At 46.6% G+C, this 22,734-nt stretch overlaps 2 protein-coding genes across 4 annotated transcripts in view; both read right to left on the bottom strand.

The window, feature by feature from the left end:
* Positions 1 to 22,734, bottom strand: part of LOC132232794 (acyl-coenzyme A synthetase ACSM1, mitochondrial-like) — a 187,990-nt gene that overhangs the window by 60,115 nt on the left and 105,141 nt on the right. The window lies entirely within an intron of this gene.
* LOC132232796 (acyl-coenzyme A synthetase ACSM1, mitochondrial-like) overlaps positions 738 to 22,734 on the bottom strand; it is a 42,529-nt gene continuing 20,532 nt past the window's right edge. Inside the window, exons 7-13 of the mRNA XM_059692404.1 lie at positions 18,154 to 18,271; positions 16,073 to 16,153; positions 15,507 to 15,608; positions 11,897 to 12,024; positions 10,811 to 10,910; positions 9,626 to 9,745; positions 738 to 1,075 (exon numbers count right to left, since the gene is read on the bottom strand). Of these exons, the coding sequence (XP_059548387.1) occupies positions 980 to 1,075; positions 9,626 to 9,745; positions 10,811 to 10,910; positions 11,897 to 12,024; positions 15,507 to 15,608; positions 16,073 to 16,153; positions 18,154 to 18,271 (745 nt within the window). The 3' untranslated portion in view covers positions 738 to 979. The remainder of the gene's footprint in view (positions 1,076 to 9,625; positions 9,746 to 10,810; positions 10,911 to 11,896; positions 12,025 to 15,506; positions 15,609 to 16,072; positions 16,154 to 18,153; positions 18,272 to 22,734) is intronic.

Here is a 22,734-nt window from a genome sequence, read left to right as displayed (position 1 = left end):
GTGCCCCCTGGCAAAGGGCTTTAGAGGCAATCTCCCTAAGAGTGACTCCCAGGAGTGAGGGAAAAGGAGACAATATGTGCTCCTTCCCCACCCCCAGGCTGAGCCCCTTCTGCCCCTGCTGCTCCCAGCCTGTGGTGTGCCCCTGGGGTCCCATTCCAATGATGGATGAAGTGAAGGGTCAGTTTATAGAACCCCAAACCCAGGTTGGGGGAGGGGGTGGGGAAGGCTCTGGTGGCCGGAAAGAACTTGAAGAGTGTGGAGGGGGAGTTTTTAGGGAGGACTCTGGGCCCTGGGAGAAGGGCTGGAAGACCCTGGATCCCTGGGAAGGAATGCGTGGGTGGGTGCACATGGGGGGAAGCTGAGGGGTAAGACGTCTAGGCCCCTGGCCCCTCCTAGGAATGAGGGACGGGGCACCTCTGGAGAAGCTGGGAGAGTCCTGTGGAGCCCGGTCCCTGGAGAGCTGGTCACTCCCTTGCCCACCCCGGGCCTAGGCTGGGACCCAGCTGAGGCAGGTGCCTGGGTGCTCAGAGCATCACTCCCAGAGCTCTGGGCCCTGGACATCTACTGGACATGCAGGGCCACCTGGGAACACTGCGGGGGGGCGGGGTGTGGGAGGCAACAGGAGTGAGAATCAGGCCCTGTGCTCTCTCTGGGGGGATGGGGGAGAGCAAGGAGGGACCGCATTCAGCACAGGTTCATGAGCATGATGAAGGCACAACGCAGGAGCACCCTTGATGTCGATGTCAGCACTTTATTATCTTCAGCCCCGATCTGAGCGCCCGCCTGGGCATCCAAAGGAACAAGAGCCTTGGAGGCAGGGTAGTGACTGTTGTTCACTTAAAAGGACAGAAATGCGGGAATGCTGGCCGTCCTGGGCCCTTCCCCATCAGCCCTCAACATCCCCCCTCGCCCCGCGATGTGGGGGCACCTAGGCAGCCAGGGTGTGTGCCCAAGGTCACACCCAGAAGGGATGCTGAATTTACTGCCGTTGCATCTGACCGAACTCCTTTTCCCGAAGTTCACTCCTTTTGATCTTGCCAGTGACGGTTTTGGGCAGCTCAGAGACAAACTCCACCTGGGTGAGGAGAAAGCAAACCATCCTGAGTCCTGCTGTCACTTCCTACCAGTCCCCACTCCTCCCTTCACCCTGCATGTCCCCCATACAGGCTGCAGCAGGCGGAGGCCTCAATGGTGGGGCCAAGTATGTCAGGTCCTCCTCCTGACCCCCTGAAGCTGGCTGCAGCCCTGTGACGCGCTCTGACCAATGAAATGTGGGGGAGTGAAGCGTGCCACCTCTCACAGGAGAGTCGGAACCTCTGAGCCTGGCCACCCTCTCTGTCCCTCTGACAGCACCTGGCAGGTCCCTACGTGGTGGCTGCTCAGGGTGGGCATGTGGCTGTGGGGTTCTTTGTTACAATAACATGGTTTCCAACATGGGGCACATGCCCCACAGGGGGTCAATTTGATTTTTAAGGGGAGCAATTGGAGAATGAGTTATCAACAGTGAATTTTTTCCATTTCTTATGGTTCTAGGGGCCTCATATACAGTATATAAATATATATTGTGTCATAGTTATGCATTTCAGTTCTCCATTATGTTTTGAAACTTTAGTTGCTATTTTTTCACATCACTTCATATTATACTTATTATTATTAAACAATTTCTTAGGATTTCTTCCTCAGTACTTCAAGTGTCCTTTTGTTCTTTTATTTTTTTCTCCTTCATGGGTGCCATGTTCTTTGGAAGCTTGTTTAGACCAAGTTAATGGCCTTTTAGGCTTCCTTCACATGAATAGGAGTTCACTTTTTGAATAATAAGAATTATATGTCACAAGAGGGACCTCATGATTTTAGAGATGCTTAGATGGGGCATGGCAAAAAAAACGGTCCTAACTGGTACGCATCCCTGTTCTAGCTCTAGGAGGCAGCAGAGCCTGACATTAAAAGCAAGAACGCTGCTGCTGTTGGAGACACATGGTTTGAGCTCTGCCTGTATTAACTCTATTCTCTGAGCCTCAATTTCAACTTCGTAAAATACATGGTTAGACCATCTCAGGCTGCGGAGAGGATTAAATGAAATAATAATGCACATGAAGCACTGAATCCAGGGCCTGGCACATGAAGTAAATATTCAGTAACTGTTAACTACACAGCTTTACAAGATGCACTGACTAAACATTCAATGTAGGAAATGTTAGCTGTTGGCATCGGTATCCTTTCAAACTTTGTTTTTAAACAAATACGACAATATTATGCATATTCTCCCATAGCCTGCTTTTTGTCTTAATAATATATTGTGGTACTTTTATATTAAAAATAAAAAATCTACATCATTTTCAATTACAGGATAATATTACATTTAACACATCATTCAATAATTTCTCTATTGGACATTTTTGTTATTTTCACACAATAGATAAAACAAATGCAGCCCTGGCAGCCTGGCTCAGTGGTTGGAGTGTGGGCCCACACAGCGAAGGGTCGCAGGTTTGATTCCAGATCAAGGGCATGTACCTGGATGGCAGTTTCCAACCCAGGCCCCAGTTGCGGTGTGTACAGGAGGCAGCCAATTGATGTGTCTCTCTGCATCAATGTTTCTCTCACTCTCTCTCCCTCCCTTCCTCCCTTCCTTCCACTCTCTTTAAAAATCAATGGAAAAAATATCCTCAGGTGAGAATTGACAATAAATAAAGATGTAAACAGAAAAGCAAATGCAGTAGAATAGAAAGAATAAAAATGAACTGCCACAGATGAGATTTAAAATGGCGGCAGAGTAAGTGCATGCTGCACAGATATGCTCCCAGGAACAAACTGGTATTACAACTAAAATGCAGAAAAACTTCCTGAATGATCAACAGAAAACTTGCAGGAGAGAGCCCTGATATCCGAGGACCGAAAGTGGAGACCGCATAGAGACTGGTGTGTGTGTGTGTGGGGGGGGGAGGGGGTCAGGGGGGGGGTCGGCTAGAAAGGGCTGGCTGGGCGCCCAAGGACAGCAACTGAAACCCCGGAGAGATAAATATCTCAGCTGTGGGGGTGCCACTGAAAACTCTTCCCCAAGCTGAGCTCCCCAGCAGAGAGATCCTAACTGAGGAGGGTACCCACATAACATCTGGCTGTGAAAAGCAGTGGAGTGCTGTCTGTCAGGGAGTAACAGCTGAAAATTCAGGCACCCCCTCAAAAGGCCAACACACTAAATTCCCTGTGGAGCCACCCACCTTGTGCTCTGGCAGAGGGAGGGTGAAGTGGACTGGAGCTGTGAGAGCAGAACCCAGGACCGGGGACTCAGGGGAAAGAGCTCAGAAGGCAGATATGCCAAGTTTCCTGAACTGAATCATTCCCTCAAGGGACACCTTCCCCACATGGACATTTGCCTCGCCTGGAGGGATACAGTTGATACACCCTATTGGAAAACACCTTGCCCTGAGGCCACTTAAGAGATTAAAAGTAACAATTAGCCTCTAGTCAGAAGCAACTGCCCCACCCTGTTGGATCTTATCAATAGACACAGAAATAGATTCAACAAAATCCAATGCCCATTTTTTATAAAAACTCTCAGCAAAGTGGGAATAGAGGGAGCATATCTCAACATGATGAAGGCACATATGACAAACCAGCAACAAATATACTCAATGGGCAAAAACTAAAACCCTTTCCCCTAAGAACGGAACAAGACAGTGATGCCCACTTTCACCACTCCTATTTGACATAGTACTGGAATTGCTAGCCATAGTGATCAGATAAGAGGAAGAAATAAAAGGCATCCAAATTGGAAAAAAAGAAGTAAAACTGTCATTATTCGCAGATGGCATGATATTGTACATAGAAAACCCTAAAGACTCCATCAAAAAACTACTCAACTTAATAAATGAATTCAGCAATGTAGCAGGACACAAAGTTAACACCCAGAAATCTATGGCTTTTTTATACACCAACTAGAGGCCTGGTGCATGAAATTCGTGCATTCGAGAGTGTCCCGCAGCCTGTCCTGTGCCCTCTCACAGTCCAGGAATGCTCAGGGAATGTCCGATAGTTGGGTTAGGCCCACTTGCCATGGGGAGCAGGCCTGAGCCGGCAGTTGGACATCCTTAGCACTACTGCAGAAGCAGGAGAGGTCACTTCACTGGCCAGACATGAGCCCGGCTTCAGGCTGAATGGTGCTCCTGCATTGAGTGTCTGCCCCCTGGTGGTCAGTGCCCGTCATAGCAACCGGTTGTTCTGTCGATTTGCATATTAGCCTTTTATTACATAGGATAATGAACTCACAGAAAGAGAAACTAAAAAAAAATCCCATTTACCATTGCAATAAAAAATTAAGGTACCTAGGAATAAACTTAACTAATGAAGTAAAAGACCTGTACTCAGAAAACTACAGGATGTTGAAAAAAGAGATAGAGGAAGACATAAGCAAATGGAAGAATATACCATGTTCATGGATTCGTAGAATCAACATCATTAAAATGTCCATACTAGCCAAAGAAATCTATAGATTCCATGCAATCCCCAGTAAGAGACCAATGGAATATTTCACAGACCTAGAACAAACTCTCCAAAAATTCATATGGAATTTAAAAAGACCCTGAATGGCCTCAACAATCCTGAGAGAGAAGATCAAAGTTGGAGGGATCACAATACCAAATATCCAGCTATATTACAAAGCCACTGTCCTCAAAACTGCATGGTACTTGCACAAGAACAGACATAGAGTCCAATGGAACCAAACAGAGAACCCAGAAATCAACCCAAGCCATTATGCCCAATTAATATTTGACAACAGAGGCAAGAGTATACAATGGAGAGACAAGATGGCGTGGAATAGACAGACGCATCCCAAGGCTTGTCCCAGAGCAAATAGAATGACCAGCTGAAACAGATAACATCCACCCCCGAATTGGTGAAGTATACTTAGCTGGTGAGACAGTTTGCAGCTGGGAATGGCAGAATTCCCCTGGAAAGGTAAAAACCAGGGACCTGGGCAGGAAAGTTTGCCAGATCTCTGAGCCCAGAGGGTCAGAGGGAGACTGCGCGACACCCAGCCGCGTCCCTTGGGACAGGCACAGCCCCTGGCTGGGGAAAGGAAATCTGCAAGACTGTTGGCGCTGGGGGATTTGAGATCTGGGTTCCATAATTACAGAGGACTGAACCTAAAGGGGGCAGCCTGAAGTGCTGACCAGACCATGCAGTACCAGTAAGAGAGGAGCTTACAGAGACTCAGTCTTCCTCGTTTCTGCGGCCAGCATTTGTTTGTTTTCACTGAACCCTGTTCATAGGACATTTCGGATACAGACACTGACCTGTGCTGAGGAGCAGGAGAAGGTGCGGATGAGTGGAATCTGGGAAGAGGCTGGGGAGAGAAGGGAGTCCAGGAGAGGTGGCAGCAAATTGAGTGCTGAGTCATGCCTGAACCCAGGACTTGGGGATCCATTTTCTCCTGAGGATATAACTCCTCCTTCCAGCCCCCAGGCAAGGAATACAGTCACACCCAGATTCCACCCTGAATGGTGGTCACTTATATTGGGGTTATCGGTGTCATGAGTACATTCATGCTTTGTTCCCCTTGAGTCATGTCTTGTTAAGGTGAATTTTATCCTGTCTGGCTAAAGTGCTAGAGAGCAAGCCACATAACCAGACACCTAGAGAGGAGGAGCAGCGATGCGTGCAGGTCACTCCCATCCAAAGAGTAGCAGCCGTGTAAGCATCCCACCCCTATCCAAGGAGCAGCAGACTTGCAATCAACCTGTCCAAGTCCAAGGATCGGGAGCCCCACAAGCAGCCCACCACGTCAGAGGAACAACAGCAGCGTGCAGCCAGCACTCATTCAAGGAACAGCAGTCACGTGAGCAGTCCACCCCAGTTCAAGGAGTAGCAGCTGTGTGTGTAGCCCGCCCCCATCCAAGGAACAGCAGCCTTGTGATCAGCACACCCTCTGTCTGAGGAATGGCAGCTGTGTGAGAAGCCTCCCCACACCAGCCAGAGGAGCCACCATGGCTGTGAACAGCACCCACCAGAGGAGCTGCTGCCAACTGAGGAGCAACTGCTGCCACAACCACCCGAGGAGCAACCTCAGCCCGAGGAGCAACCTCAGCCCGAGGAGCCACAGCCACCAAAGGAGCAGCCCCTGAATGACTCAACATCTAGATCTGTCAGTGAAATCAAACATGGGTAGACAAAGAAACCCCCAAAGGAAAGAAGAGGAGGACACGCCAGAAAAGCAGCTAAGTGAAACAGGGGCATGCAACATGTCAGGAAAAGCATTCAGATTAAGGGTCCTAGAATGCATAAACCGGGTGGAGGAAAAAAATCAACAATTTATGCAAGAATCAAGAAGAAGCAGATGAAAAAAATCAACAACTTATGTAAGAATCAAAAATAAATGGATGAAAAAAATCAATAACTTATGTAAGAACCAAGAAGAAATGAAGAGTGATATAGCTGCAATAAAAAACACCATTGAAAGTTTCAAAAGTAGACTAGGAGAAATTGAGGACCGAATTAGCGAATTAGAAGACAGGGAAGCAAAACACACCCAAACTGAACTGCAATTGGAGAAAAAAAATTAAAAGACAGGAGGAGAGCCTAAGGGAGCTATAGGACAACATAAAACAAAACAACATACGAATAATAGGGGTGCCAGAACAACAGAAAGAGGAACAAGGGTTAGAAAACCTATTGGAAGAAATAATATCAGAAAACTTCCCTGAAGTGGGGAAGAAAAAAGTCACACAAGCACATAGAGTCCCAAACAAGATGAACCCGAAAAGACCCACACCAAGACACATCATAATTACCATGGCAAATGTTCAGAACAAAGAGAGAATCTTAAAGGCTGCAAGAGAGAGACGGAAAGTTACATTCAAGGGATCTCCCATTAGATTATCAAATGATTTCTCAACAGAAACACATCAGGCCAGAAAAGAATGGATGGAAATTTACAAAGTGATGCAAAGTAAAGGACTGAATCCAAGAATACTCTATCCAGAAAGGCTATCATTCGAAATTGAAGGGGAAATAAGAAGCTTCGCAGACAAAAAAAGGTTAAGGGAGTTTATCACCACCAAGCCAGCAATGCAAGAAATGCTAAAGGGACTGGTGTAAAAAGAAGAAATAAAAAGCTAAGAAAGAAAACAGGCAAAGGAACACTCGTGCACTGCTGGTGGGAATGCAGACTGGTGCAGCCACTATGGAAGACCGTATGGAGTTTCCTCAAAAAGTTAAAAATGGAACTCCCATTTCACCCTGTGATCTCACTTCTAGGGATATATCCCAAGAAACCAGAAACACCAATCAGAAAGGATATATGCACCCCTATGTTCATAGTAGCACAATTCACCATAGCTAAGATCTGGAAACAGCCTAAGTGCCCATCAGCAGATGAATGGATTAGAAAATGGTGGTACATCTACACGATGGAATACTACGCTGCTGTAAAAAAAAGAAGAAATTCTTACCATTTGCGACAGCATGGATGGAACTGGAGTGCATTATGCTAAGTGAAATAAGCCAGTCAACGAAAGAAAAATACCACATGACCTCATTCATTTATGGATAATTAAGACCATTATAAACTGATGAGCAAAAATAGGTACAGAGGCAGAGCAGCATCCAACAGACTGTCAAACTACAGTGGGAAGGCTGGGGCAGTTTCGTGGGTGGGGGTGGGGGTAAGAGGTCAACAAAGGATTTGTATGCATGCATATGAGCATAACCAATGGACACACGGCACTGGGGGTCATGGGAGGCTAGGGGAGGGTCAAGAGGAGAAAAAAAGGAGACATATATAATACTCTTTGTAATACTTTAAGCAATAAAACAATTTTTAAAAAAAAGTATGCAATGGAGTCAAGATAGTCTCTTCAATAAATGGTGTGGGATCATTGGAACAATTCATGCCAAAAAAAATGAAACTAGACCACCAACTTCCAGCATACACAAAAATAAACTCAAAATGGATAAAGGATTAAATGTAAGATGGGAAACCGTAAAAATATTAGAAGAATCCATAGGCACCAAAATATCAGACCTATGTTGTAGCAATATATTTACTGATGCAGCTCCTAGGGCAATGGAAACTAAGGAGAAAATAAACAAATGGGACTACATCAAAATAAAAAGCTTTGCACAGCAAAAGAAACCATCAACAAAACAACAAGAGAGCCCACTGCATGGGAAAACACAGTTGCCAATGGTATATCCAATAAGGGTTTAGTCTCCTACATTCACAGGGAACTCATACAACTTAACAAAAGGAAGATAAACAATCCAATCAAAAAGTGGGCAAAAGACATAAACTGACAATTTCAAAAGAGGACATACAGAAGGCCAAGAGACATATGAAAACATTCTCAAAGTCACTAATTATCCAAGAGATGAAAATCAAAATGACAAGGAGGTACCATCTCACACCTGTCAGACTGGCTATCATTAACAAATCAACAAACAACAAATGCTGGGGAATTATTAATGCTTATTGCAGAGGAAAAGGAACTGCTGATGGGAATGCAGACTGGTGCAACCACTGTGGAGAACAGAATGGAGTTTCCTCAAAAAATTAAAAATGGAACTCCCATTTGACCCAGTGATCCCACTTCTAGGAATATATCCCAAGAAAGCAGAAACACCAGTCAGAAAGGATGTATGCACCCCTATGTTCATAGCAGCACAATTTACAATAGCTAAGATTTGGACAGAGCCTAAGTGCCCGTCAGCAGAGGAGTGGATTTAAAAAATGGTGGAATACTATGCTGCAGTAAAAAAAAAAAAAAAAAAGAAAAGAAACTCATCTCATTTGCAACAGCATGGATTGACCTGGAGAGTATTATGCTAAGTGAAACAAGCCAGTCAGAGAAAGAGAAATATCACATGATCTTACTCATTTGTGGAATATAATGAACAACATAAACTGATGAACAAAAATAGAGTCAGCGGAAAAAAAATATTTTAGAATATAATAGAAATAATCCTGTTATTTGCAGATTTTTAATATTTCCTACAACTTTTGTGATATTATACAATGTTAGTACAGTTTTGGTAATACTGTTTTATATAAAATCTTTTTTCTCTTGAATTATTAATGTTTATTGCATGGATTATTACTATATTTAAAATCTATTTTCTTGAAATATTGTTGATTGTTTGTAACATTATTATACTTAAAATAGTTTTTTTGAAATATTAATGTTTATTGCATGTAAATGACTAATTATTTTGTATCTAAAAAAAGAATGGACTGCATGTTCTAAGGATAAATATAATTTTGTTAACACTCATTTGCTGTGTACATAAGTATTGAGTGGCAGTATCAAATGTATTTCTCAGTATGAATTACACTTAGAAATAGTTAGAAAGCTGCTGATTTGGACGTCTTTTTTCAAATTTTGAAGGATGTTAAATAGCCTCCTTGGATAGCTTTGGGCACTGGTCTGATTTTTTTGCCCTCAGGGGAATGTGCAGGATGTTTTGGATTAGAGGTTCCATCCCATTCTGTTGGTTGCATCCACCCCTACGCCGAATTGCTTGTTCTGCAGAGAAAAATGCTTGTTCTATGTTCAGTTACAACATCTCCCGGCCACCTGAGCAGACTTGGGGCAGCAGAGCTCAGAAGAGCTCGAGCATCGGCCCCACTCACCTTCCTCGGGTACTTGTACGGGGCTGTCACTGCCTTCACGTGCTCCTGCAGCTCCTTGGTGAGCTGGTCCGGGTCGTGGGACAGAAACTGTGGGGTCAGGACAATGAAGGCCTTCACCACCTGCAACGCAGAACCAGAGCCGGGGCTCAGGGTGAGTGCCACCCAGCTGCCTGGTTTAAAAGTAAGTGTTTATGCAATGAATGGCAAAGCAAGCTGACACCTGAGCCTTTGGAAAAGGACAAGGCCAGGTTCAAACCCAAATACTTCCAATTTCTCCTCTTTCCCTTGCAAAATTACTTAACCTCAAATTCCTTCTCTGTGACCTGCGCAGAGTACAGGCTCATCCCGTGGAGCTGATCATGGTGGTCTTATGTTCAGATTCCATGAGATGATACACATAAAACATGCACCCAGTGTAACTTTATTATTACCCCCAGCATCATTGTTTTCATCATCATTTTTACCACTAATGTATGAACAGTTCTGTGTCTGGAACCTTGTGGGCATTTAATAATTGTTGGTGACTTATTGGTCTTATTGTTTTTATTTTTTAAGTAGTTGTTGATTCTTTTTTTAAAAACATATGTTTTTATTGATTTCAGAGAGCAAAGGAGGGGGAGAGATAGAAACATCAATGATGAGAGAGAATCATCACTCTGCTTCCTCCTGCAGGCCCCCTACTGGGGATCTGGCCTGCAACCTGGCATGTGTCCTGACCAGAATCACATCTGGTTCCTGAGTCGACACTCAACCACTGAGCCACACAGGCTGGGCTAAACTTATTGCTTTTATATTGTTATTTATGTCCCCATTTAATTGCGCGAGGCCTTGTACATAGTAGGTGCTCAATAAATCCAATGAATGCATTGGAAACAGAGTGCTCAGATTTCCATCCTGGCTCCACCACAGTGCAACCCGGGCAAGTTATTTAACTTCTGTGTGTTGTCTCTTTGTCTATTAAAAGGGTATAATAAGTAAGAGTCTCTAACTCAATAGGTTGTTGTGAGGGTTAAATGAGCCAGCTCACCCAGTAGCTAGTCAGGATGTCACGGATGATGCCACAGTGCCTACTGCTGCCCACATGGTGTAAGGGCGCTGCACGCACCAACTGCTCTGGAAGTTTCTTCTGCACCAGCCTTCCAGTGCCCACACGCAGACCCCATGACCTCCTGTCCTGCTCCTCACCTGCCCTCGGATCGGGTCCGGGCTGCTCACCACAGCTGACTCAGCCACTGCCGGATGCTCAGCCAGGGCGTTCTCAACCTCTGCCGGCCCAATGCGGTACCTGCGGGACCAAGAGTTCCTGGGTCTGAGCAGATGCCAGGGCTGGAGTGACCCTGGGCCTCCAATCCCATGTTTGGGAGTCACAGCTTCCCTGGGCACAGAGGGCAACTATCACCAGAGCCAGACGCCTGTGAAAAGGCTCTGCAGTGGGACCAGGAGTGAAGACCTGGGCATTCCAGGCTCAGATGCTCCCAGGTCTCCCCTCACTGCCTCTGGTGGGCAGGTGGGGGTGGAAGGCTGTCCTCCTGGGGCTGTGGGCGTGGCACCAGGAGCTTCCCAGCAGGACTCTTACTGTACTCTTGGGAGCCTCAGACTTGGTCTTAAACGTTTGGGTAAATTCTGTCTCACAACATCAGCATCTCATTTAGAAATTTAAAAAGTAAAACAAACTTAATTTCCCTGATGCATCCAAGGGAAGTTGTTACCGTGTCACCTTTTCTCCCTACATCACCTACGTGGCAGGGACAACAGATTGGGGGCCACACTACATCGGTTCAAGTCTGGGCTTCTCCCTGCACTATCTTGGAAACTTTCAGCAACTTAGTTCACTTAGCAGTGACTCAGTGTTCTCATCTATAAAACAGGCACAATAATGGCATCTACTGAGTTAAGCAAAGCACAGAGGAGTGTACTTGCACACAGTAAGTACTCCATAAGCTTAGCTGCTGTTGTTGTTGTTGTTCTGTGACATGTGTCCCATTAGAGGAACAGAGAGAATAATTTCCCCAAACCAATGGGGACAGATGGGGGCTCAAATAAGGCCTCCCTTCCCAATCCTATATCCCCTCTTTAAATTTCAGTGTCTACTGTGGTTGCACTGCCAGGCCTTGAACTTTATTTTGATGTTGGGGGAGATGCACAGATACCCCTGGGCCAGGGCCCTGTAGACATGGCTGCATCAGGAATAGCCTGAGGGTCCCATCCCCAGTGCATGGTGGAATGGTGAAGCAAGCTAGAGCTGCCAGGCCCCAGGTCAGCCACACCTACCCAGAGGCGTTGATGATGTCATCATCCCTCCCCAGGAACCAGATGTAGCCCTCTTCGTCAATAGTTGCTTTGTCCCCAGTGTTGTAAAAGTCTCCACACTCCACTTTGGCTGTCTTCGCTGGGTCATTCTGCAAAGAGAACGTCGCTCTTATTGAAGGCAGTGAGGTTAGAGATGTTGAGCTGCAACCCGGGGCTCAGATCTGCGTTTGAATCCTGCTTCTCATACCACCAGGCACCTGTGCAACTTTTGTAATCTCTCTGAGTCTATTTACTTTATATGCAAACACTCAATGCATGCTACTGGTCAATTAATGTACAAAACACACTGACAATTGATATTAATATAACACAGTAGCTGAATAGATGAGAGGTGTCAATAAACATTTGTTAAATGAATTTTCTTCCCCAAGTGCTATCTCATCTCATCCACAAAGAAAGCTTGTGGCCCTGGCAAATGTGGCTCCATTGGTTGAGCATCATCCCATGTACCAAAAGGTTGCCAGTTCACTTCCTGGTCAGGGCACATGCCCAGGTTGTGGGCTTAGTCCTTAGTAGAGAGCGTGGAGGAACCAGCTGGTCAATGTTTGATGAAATAATGGCAGAAAACATATCTAACCTGATGGAGAAAAAAGTCACACAAGTTCAGGAGGTACAGAGAACCCAAGCAAGAAAAACCCAAACAGGTCCATGCCCCAACACATCATAATTAAAATGCCAAAAATTAAAAACCAAGAGAGAATCTTAAAGGCAGCAAGAGAAAAGCAAACTGTTACCTACAAAGGAGTTCCCATAAAGGTGACACCTGCCTTCTCATCAAAATTTCTATAGGCCAGAAGGGAATAGCATGAAGTACTCAAGGTAATGGAAAGCAAGGATCTGAAACCAAGATCACTATACCCAGTAAGGCTATCATTCAAAAAAGACAGTCAAATAAAGAGCTTCCTGGGCCAAAAAAAAAAAAAAAGGGCCAAAGGAATACATAACCACCAAGCCAGCATTATAAAAAAAATGCTACAGGCACTGCTGTAATGAGAAGGAGAAACAGAGAGAGAACCCTACACATACAGAATTAAAATGGCAATAAATAAATACCTATCAATAACCCTAAATATAAATGGATTAAATGGTCTAATCAAAAGGGATAGGATAACTGAATGGATACAAAAATATGAGCCAACTATATACTGTCTATAAGATTCCCACCTCAGAACAAAAGACATACACAGGATGAGAATGAAGGAATGGAAAAAAGTTTTCCATGCAAATGGAAAGGGTAAAAAAAAGTGGGAGTAGCAATACTCATATCTGATAAAATAGACTTCAAAATGAAGGCCCTCACAAAAGACAACAAAGATCACTACACAATACTAAAGAGATGGATCCACCAAGGGGATAGAACCCTGTTAAACATATACACACCCAATACAGGAGCACCTAAATATATTCCAAAAACTGCTAGAGGACTTTAACTGAGAGAATGACAACAATTCAGTCATAGCAGGGGACTTTAACACCTGCTGACTTCACTGGATAGATCTTCCAGACAAAAACGTGTCAAGGAAACAGTGACTCTAAAGGACACACTGGATCAGATGGATTTAATTGACATTTATAGAACATTTCACCCCAAAGCAGCAGAATATACAGTCTTCTGAAGTGCACATGGATCATTCACAAAGATAGACCACATGTTAGGACACAAAACAAGTCTCTACAAGTTCAAGAAGATAGAAATCATATCAAGCAACTTATCAGATCATAGTGGAATGAAATTAGAAATCAACTACAGTAAAAACACCCCAAAACATTCAAACACAGGGAGGCTAAGTATCATGTTATTAAACAAAGAATGGGTTACCAATGAATACCTATATAATAAAGAGGTAATATGTAATTTAACCCTCACACCCTCACAAGATGGCTGCCTATGACCAGGCCGGCAGGGGGGTTAGAGAGGGATGACCAAATGACTGAAAAAGCAGGCTGTGTGGGGTGACCAGACTGGCAGGGGGATTAGTGAGGGAAGACCAAACTACTCAACAGCAGGCTCATCAGGTGACCAGGCCAGCAGAGGGGGCAGTTGGGGACAACCAGGCCAGCAGGGGAGACAGTTGGGGGTGATTAGCCTGGCAGGAGGGCAGTTAGGAGCAACCAGGCTGGCAGAGGGGGGCAGTTGGGGGCAATCTGGCTGGCAGGGCAGGCAGTAAGTGGTGACCAGGCTGGTGGGGGGCGGGGGGACAGTTAGGAGCAACCAGGTTTGCAGGGAGAGGGCAGTTGGGGGTGACCTGGACAGCAGCGGGGGGCAGTTAGGGGTGATCAGGCTGGCACGCAGAGGCAGTGAGGAGTGATGAGGCTGGCAGGAGGGGGCAGTTAGGGGTGACCAGGCAGGCAGGCATGTGAGCGATTAGGAGTCAGCGGTCCAGGATTGTGAGAGGAATGTCTGACAGCAGGATTGGGCCTAAACCTGCAGTTGGACATCCCCTGAGGGGTCCCAGATTGGAGAGGGTGCAGGCTGGGCTGAGGGGACCCCCCTGTGTATGAATTTTGTGCACTATGCCTCTAGTCAAGAAATAAATTTTAAAAACTTACTGGAAACAAATGAAAATGAACACAAAACAACCCAAAATCTCTGGGACACAGCAAAAGCACTCCTGAGAGGGCAGGTACTAACACTACAGCCATACCTCAAAAAACAAGAAAAATTAACAATAAACTATTCAACCCTTCAACTTAAAAAACTAGAAAGAGAACAACTAGAAAAGCCCAGAGTAAGTAGGAGGGAAATAATAAAGATTAGCGCAGAAATAAATAACATAGAGACTAAAAAAACTATACAAAAAATCAATGAAACCAAAAGCTGGTTCTTTGAAAAGATAAACAAAATTGATGAATGGTTTAACCAGTGTTTTTTACTGTTGATTGATAGTATGGGGAGCAACGTCCCCTGGAGGCCAGAGTGATGACAACAGTGAAACCAGGAGAGAACCTCTGATGGCTGTTCTTTGGGAGAAAGGAGGTGGAATCTGAGATCAATTTCAGGTGTGCCCACCCTTCCAGGGCCCATCTTGGGAGCTGAGAATTTCCTGAGTGGCCTCCACTACCCTGGGAGGGCTAGGGGTTATCGGGGCAGTTTCCTTAGAGCCCATCACAGGTTCTGTAATCCCTGGATTTCCCATTAGGCTTTGGGGCTGAAAGACAGTTTTGAATCTTAGATCTGCCGTTTATTTGTCATGGGGAAACACATGACTACTAAGGTCTGCAGGCGGTGTGTCTGAGAAGTGGGGGAGGGGAGGCCTCAGGAGGCTCAGGACAGTGACTAGGTTTATTCCCACCCTGTTGGTAAATCGGATGGTAGGACATGAACCCAGCTGAAGCCGGCATTCTAATCATCAGCCCCAAGTCTGATGATCCCGAAGCCAGGCTTCTCTACCCCATCAGCCACATGGGTTAGGAGAGGAAAGGCTATGAACTTTGCAGGAACAGGACCTGGCTTCATGGAACTGGAGCACATCACGGGAGATGGGAGGAGTCTCAGGATGCAGAGTTGAGTCCTCTCCCTTCTCGCTGCAGGGGTACCCGGGCCAGGGAGTGGCAGGCGGGGCGCCCTCACCTCATACAACATGAACAGGCCAATGGGCTTGGTGGGCTTGATCCTGATGCCAAGGTTGCCCTCAGTGTTGGGCGGCAGGATGTTGCCCTCGTCGTCGATGATCTGGAGCAAGAGGTGTGTGAGTCCCCCTGCAGGGCTCCCAGCACTCCTGCCCACCCAAGATCTGCCTGGCTTATGCCTGTGACACCAGTGGGGACCATGGGGAGGTCCCTGGCAGAAAACAGGATGAAGCTCTCAAGTCTTTAAAATCAGCAAGTCACGGGTGTGTTTGTTTCCTGGTACGTGGACGTCGCATGTGTCTTCAAGCTACAAAACAGGGGTCAGGACAAGCTAAAAGCCCCGGCGGGTGGACAGAGCTGCCGGCGCTGCTCCAGGTCCCGTGTGCCACGGCTGTGTGCGCGGCCTCGGCTGGGAGTACTGAAACCTCCCAGGAAATCAGAGGTAACAAGGAGAGGAAGAAAGATAACTCGGGCAGGGAGCAGGGCTGCTTCTGCCGCCTGGTGTCACATGGGGTCCAATCCCAGCTGAGCCCTCAGTGCTCCCTGGCCCCGCCTTTAGCACCAAACCTGGATGTCGAAGGGTGGGATGGCTTTCCCCATGGAACCGGGCTTGACCTGTGATCCCCGGGGAGTGCCGCAAACCAATCCCTGTGCACAAAAGGAAGAGAATACCAGTGGTCAAAGGGTGCAGGCAGATCACAGAGCAGCAAGAACCTTACACAGCACACCTGCTCTCAGGGGTCATGGGACGCTGCTCATAGAGCCTGTGGGGAGCTGGAAGCTCTGCATCCTGGGCCACAGGGTCCCGTGGGGGGGGGGGGGGGGGCAAGAAAGGAGCAAAGGGCTGAGCTCGGGGCTGTGGGCGGGTTGTGGGTGGGGGAGTGCCCACTGCACGCCAGGCTTCTGTCCATTTGACCAACACTTACTCAAGACTGCAGCTGACAGGATCCCTGCCCCATCTGCCCTCTGGGCTGCAGTGAAATCACTTAGGTTGCTCCTCTGCCACCACTCCCACCCCATTGCCCTCCTGGTGACCTCTGCCTCCTTCCTGGTTCTCTGAAGCTACCATCTGTCCTAGAGGGAAGCCTTCACAGTCAGAAGATGAGGTGATGCCCTGGGTCTCCTCTGTCAGAGGGGCTCGGCCTGCACCCCCTCTCAGAGCCTGGGGGGTGGGAAGCTGCACAGGCCACACCCATGAGCTCACCTGGCTCCTCAGGGCAACCAGCCCAGACTCAGGCCCCAGGAGAAGGCCTGGGCGACCCTCCTTCGGTGGTACTTTCCCCGCATTTCTGTTGTCGCCAACAGGGCATTGTACTGACTTTTGGGGGTGTTTCCCTCCATAGAAAGCAAGCGTCTGAGCATGGAGACGGCCCTTTGGGCTCTGCACCCCTGACACCTGGCGCACGACCCCCCACATCAGTGAGGACAGTGGGCTGGCCCTGGGGGATGTGCAGGCTGGGCATAGCCCGGGGGGGGGGGGCAAACACACCCTTCCCCTCCCCTCGCCACCACCCGCAGGGTCGGCATTCTGTTCCCAGTTTGGACACTGGTAAGCCCAGCTTCTGGCGGGGCCCACCTATGCCTATGGGCTTGAAGCTGCCATGGGCGATGCTGAGAGGAACTGACACCTGAGCTCCTGGGAGTGGAAGGCCTCCCTCTCCAAGCTGCTGCTCACACTTCAGGACACGGAATCGCCCACAGGTGAGCGAGCGGGTTGCAAGGGCTTTGGGAAATGAGGCCCCGGGCAGCGAGGAGGGAGTATTCTGTGGCTTCAAGCAAAGGGACTGGGGTTATGGGTGTAGCGTGTGCTTCTCTGTTCAAAAGTGAACTGGCAGCCATGCAAGGTCAGGCCTGGAGCCCTCACATTTCTCAGGCCTGGAAGCAGACCACTTAACTGACTAAAACAAACATTTTCATTTGCAAAAAACAACAGACTGTCAGACAAATATGTGAATTAGGACCAAAAGAGCCTGCCCTCCAGGTCCTGAGAAGGGGTGCCTCTGTGAGCTGAGGGGATAGTGGGAGGCGGGGAGAGTGGCTGTGTCAGCATCAGGGGGTTGAAGATGCCAGCACAGCAGACTCCACGGCCTGCCCACTGCGTGCTCAGTGATCGCCTCGGGGGTCACAGTGTGTGTGTGTGTGTGTGTGTGTGTGTGTGCGTGCTTGTGTGTGTGTGTGTGTGATGCCTGTGCTCCCTCCTCCCCTCCTGCTCGTGCCCCACAATCAAACCTGTGTGCTGCCCTCATACACACCCAAAGGTGAGCTTCTGGGCCCAGCTCCTGCCTGGCCCTGTGGCTGCTGCTTAGGGAGGGAGGGTGACATGGGCAGGACTCGCAGGCGGGGCCTCCATGAGGCAGGAGGCACCTCCATTGCCATCGCTCCTCCCGGCTCCCCTGATCCCAGGGACCCAGCCCCTGTCCTCAGACCCCTTTGGAAGCTTTTGTCCAATAGTCGTCAGCACACTGAGGTCTTGACAAGTCAAAGACTGTGTGTGAATCCTCTCTCTGCAAACTGATTTTTGGGCCCATCAGCCTGGAACTCCAGAGCCACCCTCTGCTGGCTGTGCGCACAGTGGGGCCTGTGCACACGCTCTGGCAGATTCAGCTCCTCTGCTGGGCTGCGTGGCCCAGAGGGGCCGGTCCACCTACCGTTTCCGACTGTCCGTAGAGCTGGTGGAGCAGAAGGCCCGTCCGTTGTCGCCACTTCTCTTGCTCCTCGGGCAGCACGGCCTCCCCGCCAGTAGAGCAATGCTCCAGAGTAGGGAACCTGAGGTTTGGGAGAGACAAGGTGTCCACAGAGCTTCAGAGCAGGCCCTGGACGCTCCTACCCAGGCCCAGGAGTTAGGAGCCCATCCACCTTTCTGCTTCCTCACTTCCTTACTTGCCGTCCGGGTGGACGTCATTCACTTCCTGTCTGTCAGTCCCTATGAACGGTTCTTCAGGCGGGACGGTGGCGGGGTGGTGGTGGTGGTGGTGATAAGGCTATGGATTCAGTTAAGGATCCAACTAAATCAGGACATTGAGACTTCCTCTAAGGGAAGCTTCTATGTGGAAAAAGTGATGTTTTATAAACCATGAGGGGTAAAGGCTAGCCCAGCCGTGGGCAAACTACGGCCCGCGGGCCGGATCCCGCTGTTCAGCTGTTCTATCCGGCCCCGGAGCCGAAAGAGCGGAGGGTTCTCTTGCTCTCCCCTCCGCTCCTTCACCAGCAGCAGTGTTAACATGGCAACGTCGGGAAACACGGCCGCAGCTCCTTCTTCTGAGTGGGCGGATTTATATCCGCCCATTCAGTAGAAGGAACAACCTCTCAGTCTTCCAGAGGCTCCTTGTAATGCCCGCGGACGCGTCTCCCGACATCACCCTGGGAATGCGTAGACACATTATCGTGGTGATGTAGGGAGACACGCCCCTGGAGAGCACAGTATCAGAGCCTTTCTGAGGTAAGATTAAGAGCTCTACTCAAACACAATTTTTTCCTGTTTCCACATTCTGTACATCACAATGACTTGTTCATAAAACAACAAAGACTTTCAGCTGTAAAAATGCGTGCTACAGGGCATTTGGGTTAACATGCTTCACTGCACATTAGCATCAACGCAAACATGATGGAAACCTGTGTACCCTGCATTAACCCTAGCTGCGCTGCATTGCAGTACAGCACCACACTGTAACGGCAGCACGGCTAGTGCGAACGAACCCTAATTCAGTGGGTTGAACAAAAAGATTGTATAGAAATGTGATGAACTAAAGATTTTATTACAAAATCGCTTAATTTCAGGGTTTCAGAAGTAATTGGACAAATGAAAAACTGAAAATCAAATGTTCATATCTAATACTTGGATGAAACCCTTTCCTGGTAATGACAGCCTGAAGTCTTGTACTTATGGACATCACCAGATGCTGGGTTTTCTCCTTTGTAATGCTCTGCCAGGCTGTCACAGTAGGGGTATATATATAAATATCCTGCCATTTCCAGCTTTTAATAAGAAAAACTGTTGCAATGGGCATTTAAAAGTGGCACTTGGTTGTTTTTATAGAGTCCAGTGGATGCAATCTGACATTGATAATGGGCTCTTTCACACTATGTGCACTGCGGCTGTTTTTTGCCAGTAACGGAAGTGCTAGTGGTAACTACTGATTACCCATGTTTTGCACTGCCCTAGCACCTCCCATACAAGTGTGTCTGGAAGACACAGCAATGTGCAGCTATGTGTGTTACCATAAACAAAGGGCCTGTGTGAAAGATACACAGGTTTCCCATGGAGGAAAGGGGTTGTTCTCTATGGTCAGGGTGTGCCTCTGTCCCATGTCTGAACTTTTTCAGATGATTTTGTATATATATATATATATATATATAGAAGACCAAAAATGTTATAGTAGAGCAAATTTAATCACTTGTTTTTATACTTTACTGTCTTATTTTAGTAAAGAATTTAATAAGAGAACGGTACTGTTGGTTTTAGCCCAATATTAAACATGAGTGGACCAAAGAAAAGGAAAGTGGACAGTGAATGCCGAGTGTTTAAGAGGGAGTGGACAACAAAATATTTTTTCACCAAAGTCCGATCAATGCCGGTATGTCTGATATGCCAGGAAACACTTGCAGTCTTCAAAGAGTACAATCTCAGCCATCACTTTGCCACAAAGCATGGCAACTATGCTAGCAAGCAGTCACCTCAAGAATGGGAGGCTACTGCACAGAGGTTGATGGATAAATTACAGGCTCAGCAAAATGTCTTTCACAGACAAACTGCAATTCAAGAGACAACTACCAAAGCAAGTTTTATGCTATCATTCAAATTAACAAAAGCTAGCAAACCTCTCTCTGAAGGTGAGTTTTTGAAAGAATGTATGATAGAGACAGCAAGTCTCTTGTGTCCAGAGAGCAAAGGCAAGTTTGAAAAACTCAGCTTATCACGCAGGACAGTGACTCGTCGAGTGGAATTGATTGATGAAGACTTGGCCAGCAAGTTAAATAGTAAGGCAGAGTTCTTTAAATTTTATTCACTAGCATTGGATGAAACTAATGACGTAAAGGACACTGCTCAGCTCTTAATTTTTATCCGAGGGATTAGTGACAATTTTGAAATTACGGAGGAGTTTTTAGCCATGGAGCCACTGAAAGGAAAAACACGGGGAGAGGACTTGTATGACCGGGTGTCTACTGTCATCGAGAAAATGAAGCTACCATGGAGTAAACTTGCTAATGTCACGACAGATGGATCTCCAAATTTAACTGGAAAAAATGTTGGACTGCTAAAAAGAATTCAGGATAAAGTGAAAGAGGAGAACCCTAACCAAGATGTTATTTTTCTTCACTGTATTATTCACCAGGAATCATTGTGCAAGTCTATATTACAACTTAATCATGTTGTTAATCCAGCCGTAAAGCTTGTTAATTTCATTCGAGCAAAGGGACTTCAGCACCGTCAGTTTATTAAGTTTCTGGAGGAAACTGATGCAGATCACCACGACTTACTTTACCACTCTCGTATCCGCTGGTTGAGTTTGGGCAAAGTTTTCCAACGAGTGTGGGAGCTCAAAGAAAATATTGGTGCATTTTTGAAATTAAAGGGGAAGTCTGACGAATTTACTGAGCTGAGTGACAAGAATTGGCTGTGTGACTTTGCATTTGCTGTAGATATATTTTCACATTTGAATGAGCTAAATGTGAAGCTACAGGGAAAAGATCAGTATGTACATGGCATGCACACTAATGTGAAAGCCTTTAAATCGAAGCTGATTTTCTTTTCCAGACAAATTTCAGACAAAGTCTTCACTCATTTTTCCATACTAGCCACACAGAAGGAGACCATCCAAAACGTAAAGAAATACAGCAAATCACTGGATGACCTGCATGCAGAATTCTGTCGTCGGTTTTCTGATGTTGAAAAAATTGACCAGTCACTTCAACTGGTGGCCTGTCCTTTGTCACAAAACCCTGAAACAGCACCAGAAGAGGTGCAACTGGAACTCATCGATCTTCAGTCTGACTTTGTCCTAAAGGAGAAATTCAGCTCTCTTGAACTAAGAGACTTCTATGCTTCACTTAATGAAGCCACTTTTCCAAACATCCGGAGGATGGCACAGAAGATACTGGTGCTGTTTGGGTCAACCTATGTTTGTGAGCAGACATTTAGCGTCATGAACATCAACAAAGCCCCTCACAGATCCAGCTTCACTGACGAACACCTCAGATCTATCCTGAGAATGGCCACAACAAAACTAACTTCAGACTTTGATGCATTAGCTAAAAAAGGAGACCAACAACACTGTTCCCACTGACGTTGATGTTTTAAAGACCAAAAACCTTTCAACCCAGTCTACACTGCCATCTACATCTACGCCCCGGGCATAATTTGGAAGTGGCACTAAAGAAAATGTTTAATTTACTGTTTACACATTTTGTTCTTTTCTATTTGTTTTAGTTTTAAATTATTTTATTATATTTAAGTTTAATTTGAAAGGCTTTTGTACCTTTCCTTTGTTAGGCAATTTTATTTTGCCGTTGCCATCTTCAATATAAGGTATGTTATTGTGCTATGACTCCTCCATTTTTTGAAGTTTCAAATTATAATAATTAGTGTTTACATTCTTCTTGTTAAAATGTTTGAAATGAATAAAACTATTGAAATAATAAAAAAGACTGTACCCTTTTATGTAATGATGTTTACTTTGAATTTATATTAGTTCACACAAACACTCCATCCATGCTTTTGTTCCGGCCCTCCGGTCCAGTTTAAGAACCCATTGTGGCCCTCGAGTCAAAAAGTTTGCCCACCCCTGGGCTAGACTCTGGGGACACGCTGGGGGTTATTGGGCTGCACTTCCTGTCTTGGGGGAGATGGGTTATGTGAACTGAAGGGCTTTTGTGTTCCCAAGTGGAGAATGCAAGTTAGGGATTGTCAATCAATTGCTCTGGCATCAAGGAAGATTGGGCTGAGTGTGGGAAACAGGACAGGGGTCACAGGTAGCAGCCCTTTAAGAAGGCATTTTGGAGACAACAGAAAAGTCTGCTGTGAGCCTGTAACAGGTATATCCTGTATTAGGCACGCCGTGTGCTGTACATTATTTCTCCTCCATTTTCCTCAGTGAAATTCCATAAATAATACAAAAAACAATCACCCAATTATAATGGACTCCCCGAACAAAATGAGGAGAAGTGACTAAGGTCTGAGCATCAGTAGCCTGAGCCAGACCAGTTCTTGGCGATGAGGGAAGTGGCAGACC

The sequence above is a fragment of the Myotis daubentonii genome, chromosome 4 (genome assembly GCF_963259705.1).
Source record: "Myotis daubentonii chromosome 4, mMyoDau2.1, whole genome shotgun sequence".
NCBI lineage: Eukaryota > Metazoa > Chordata > Mammalia > Chiroptera > Vespertilionidae > Myotis > Myotis daubentonii.
Note: the sequence above shows the minus strand (reverse complement) of the source record. Positions and strands in the feature narration are given on the sequence as shown.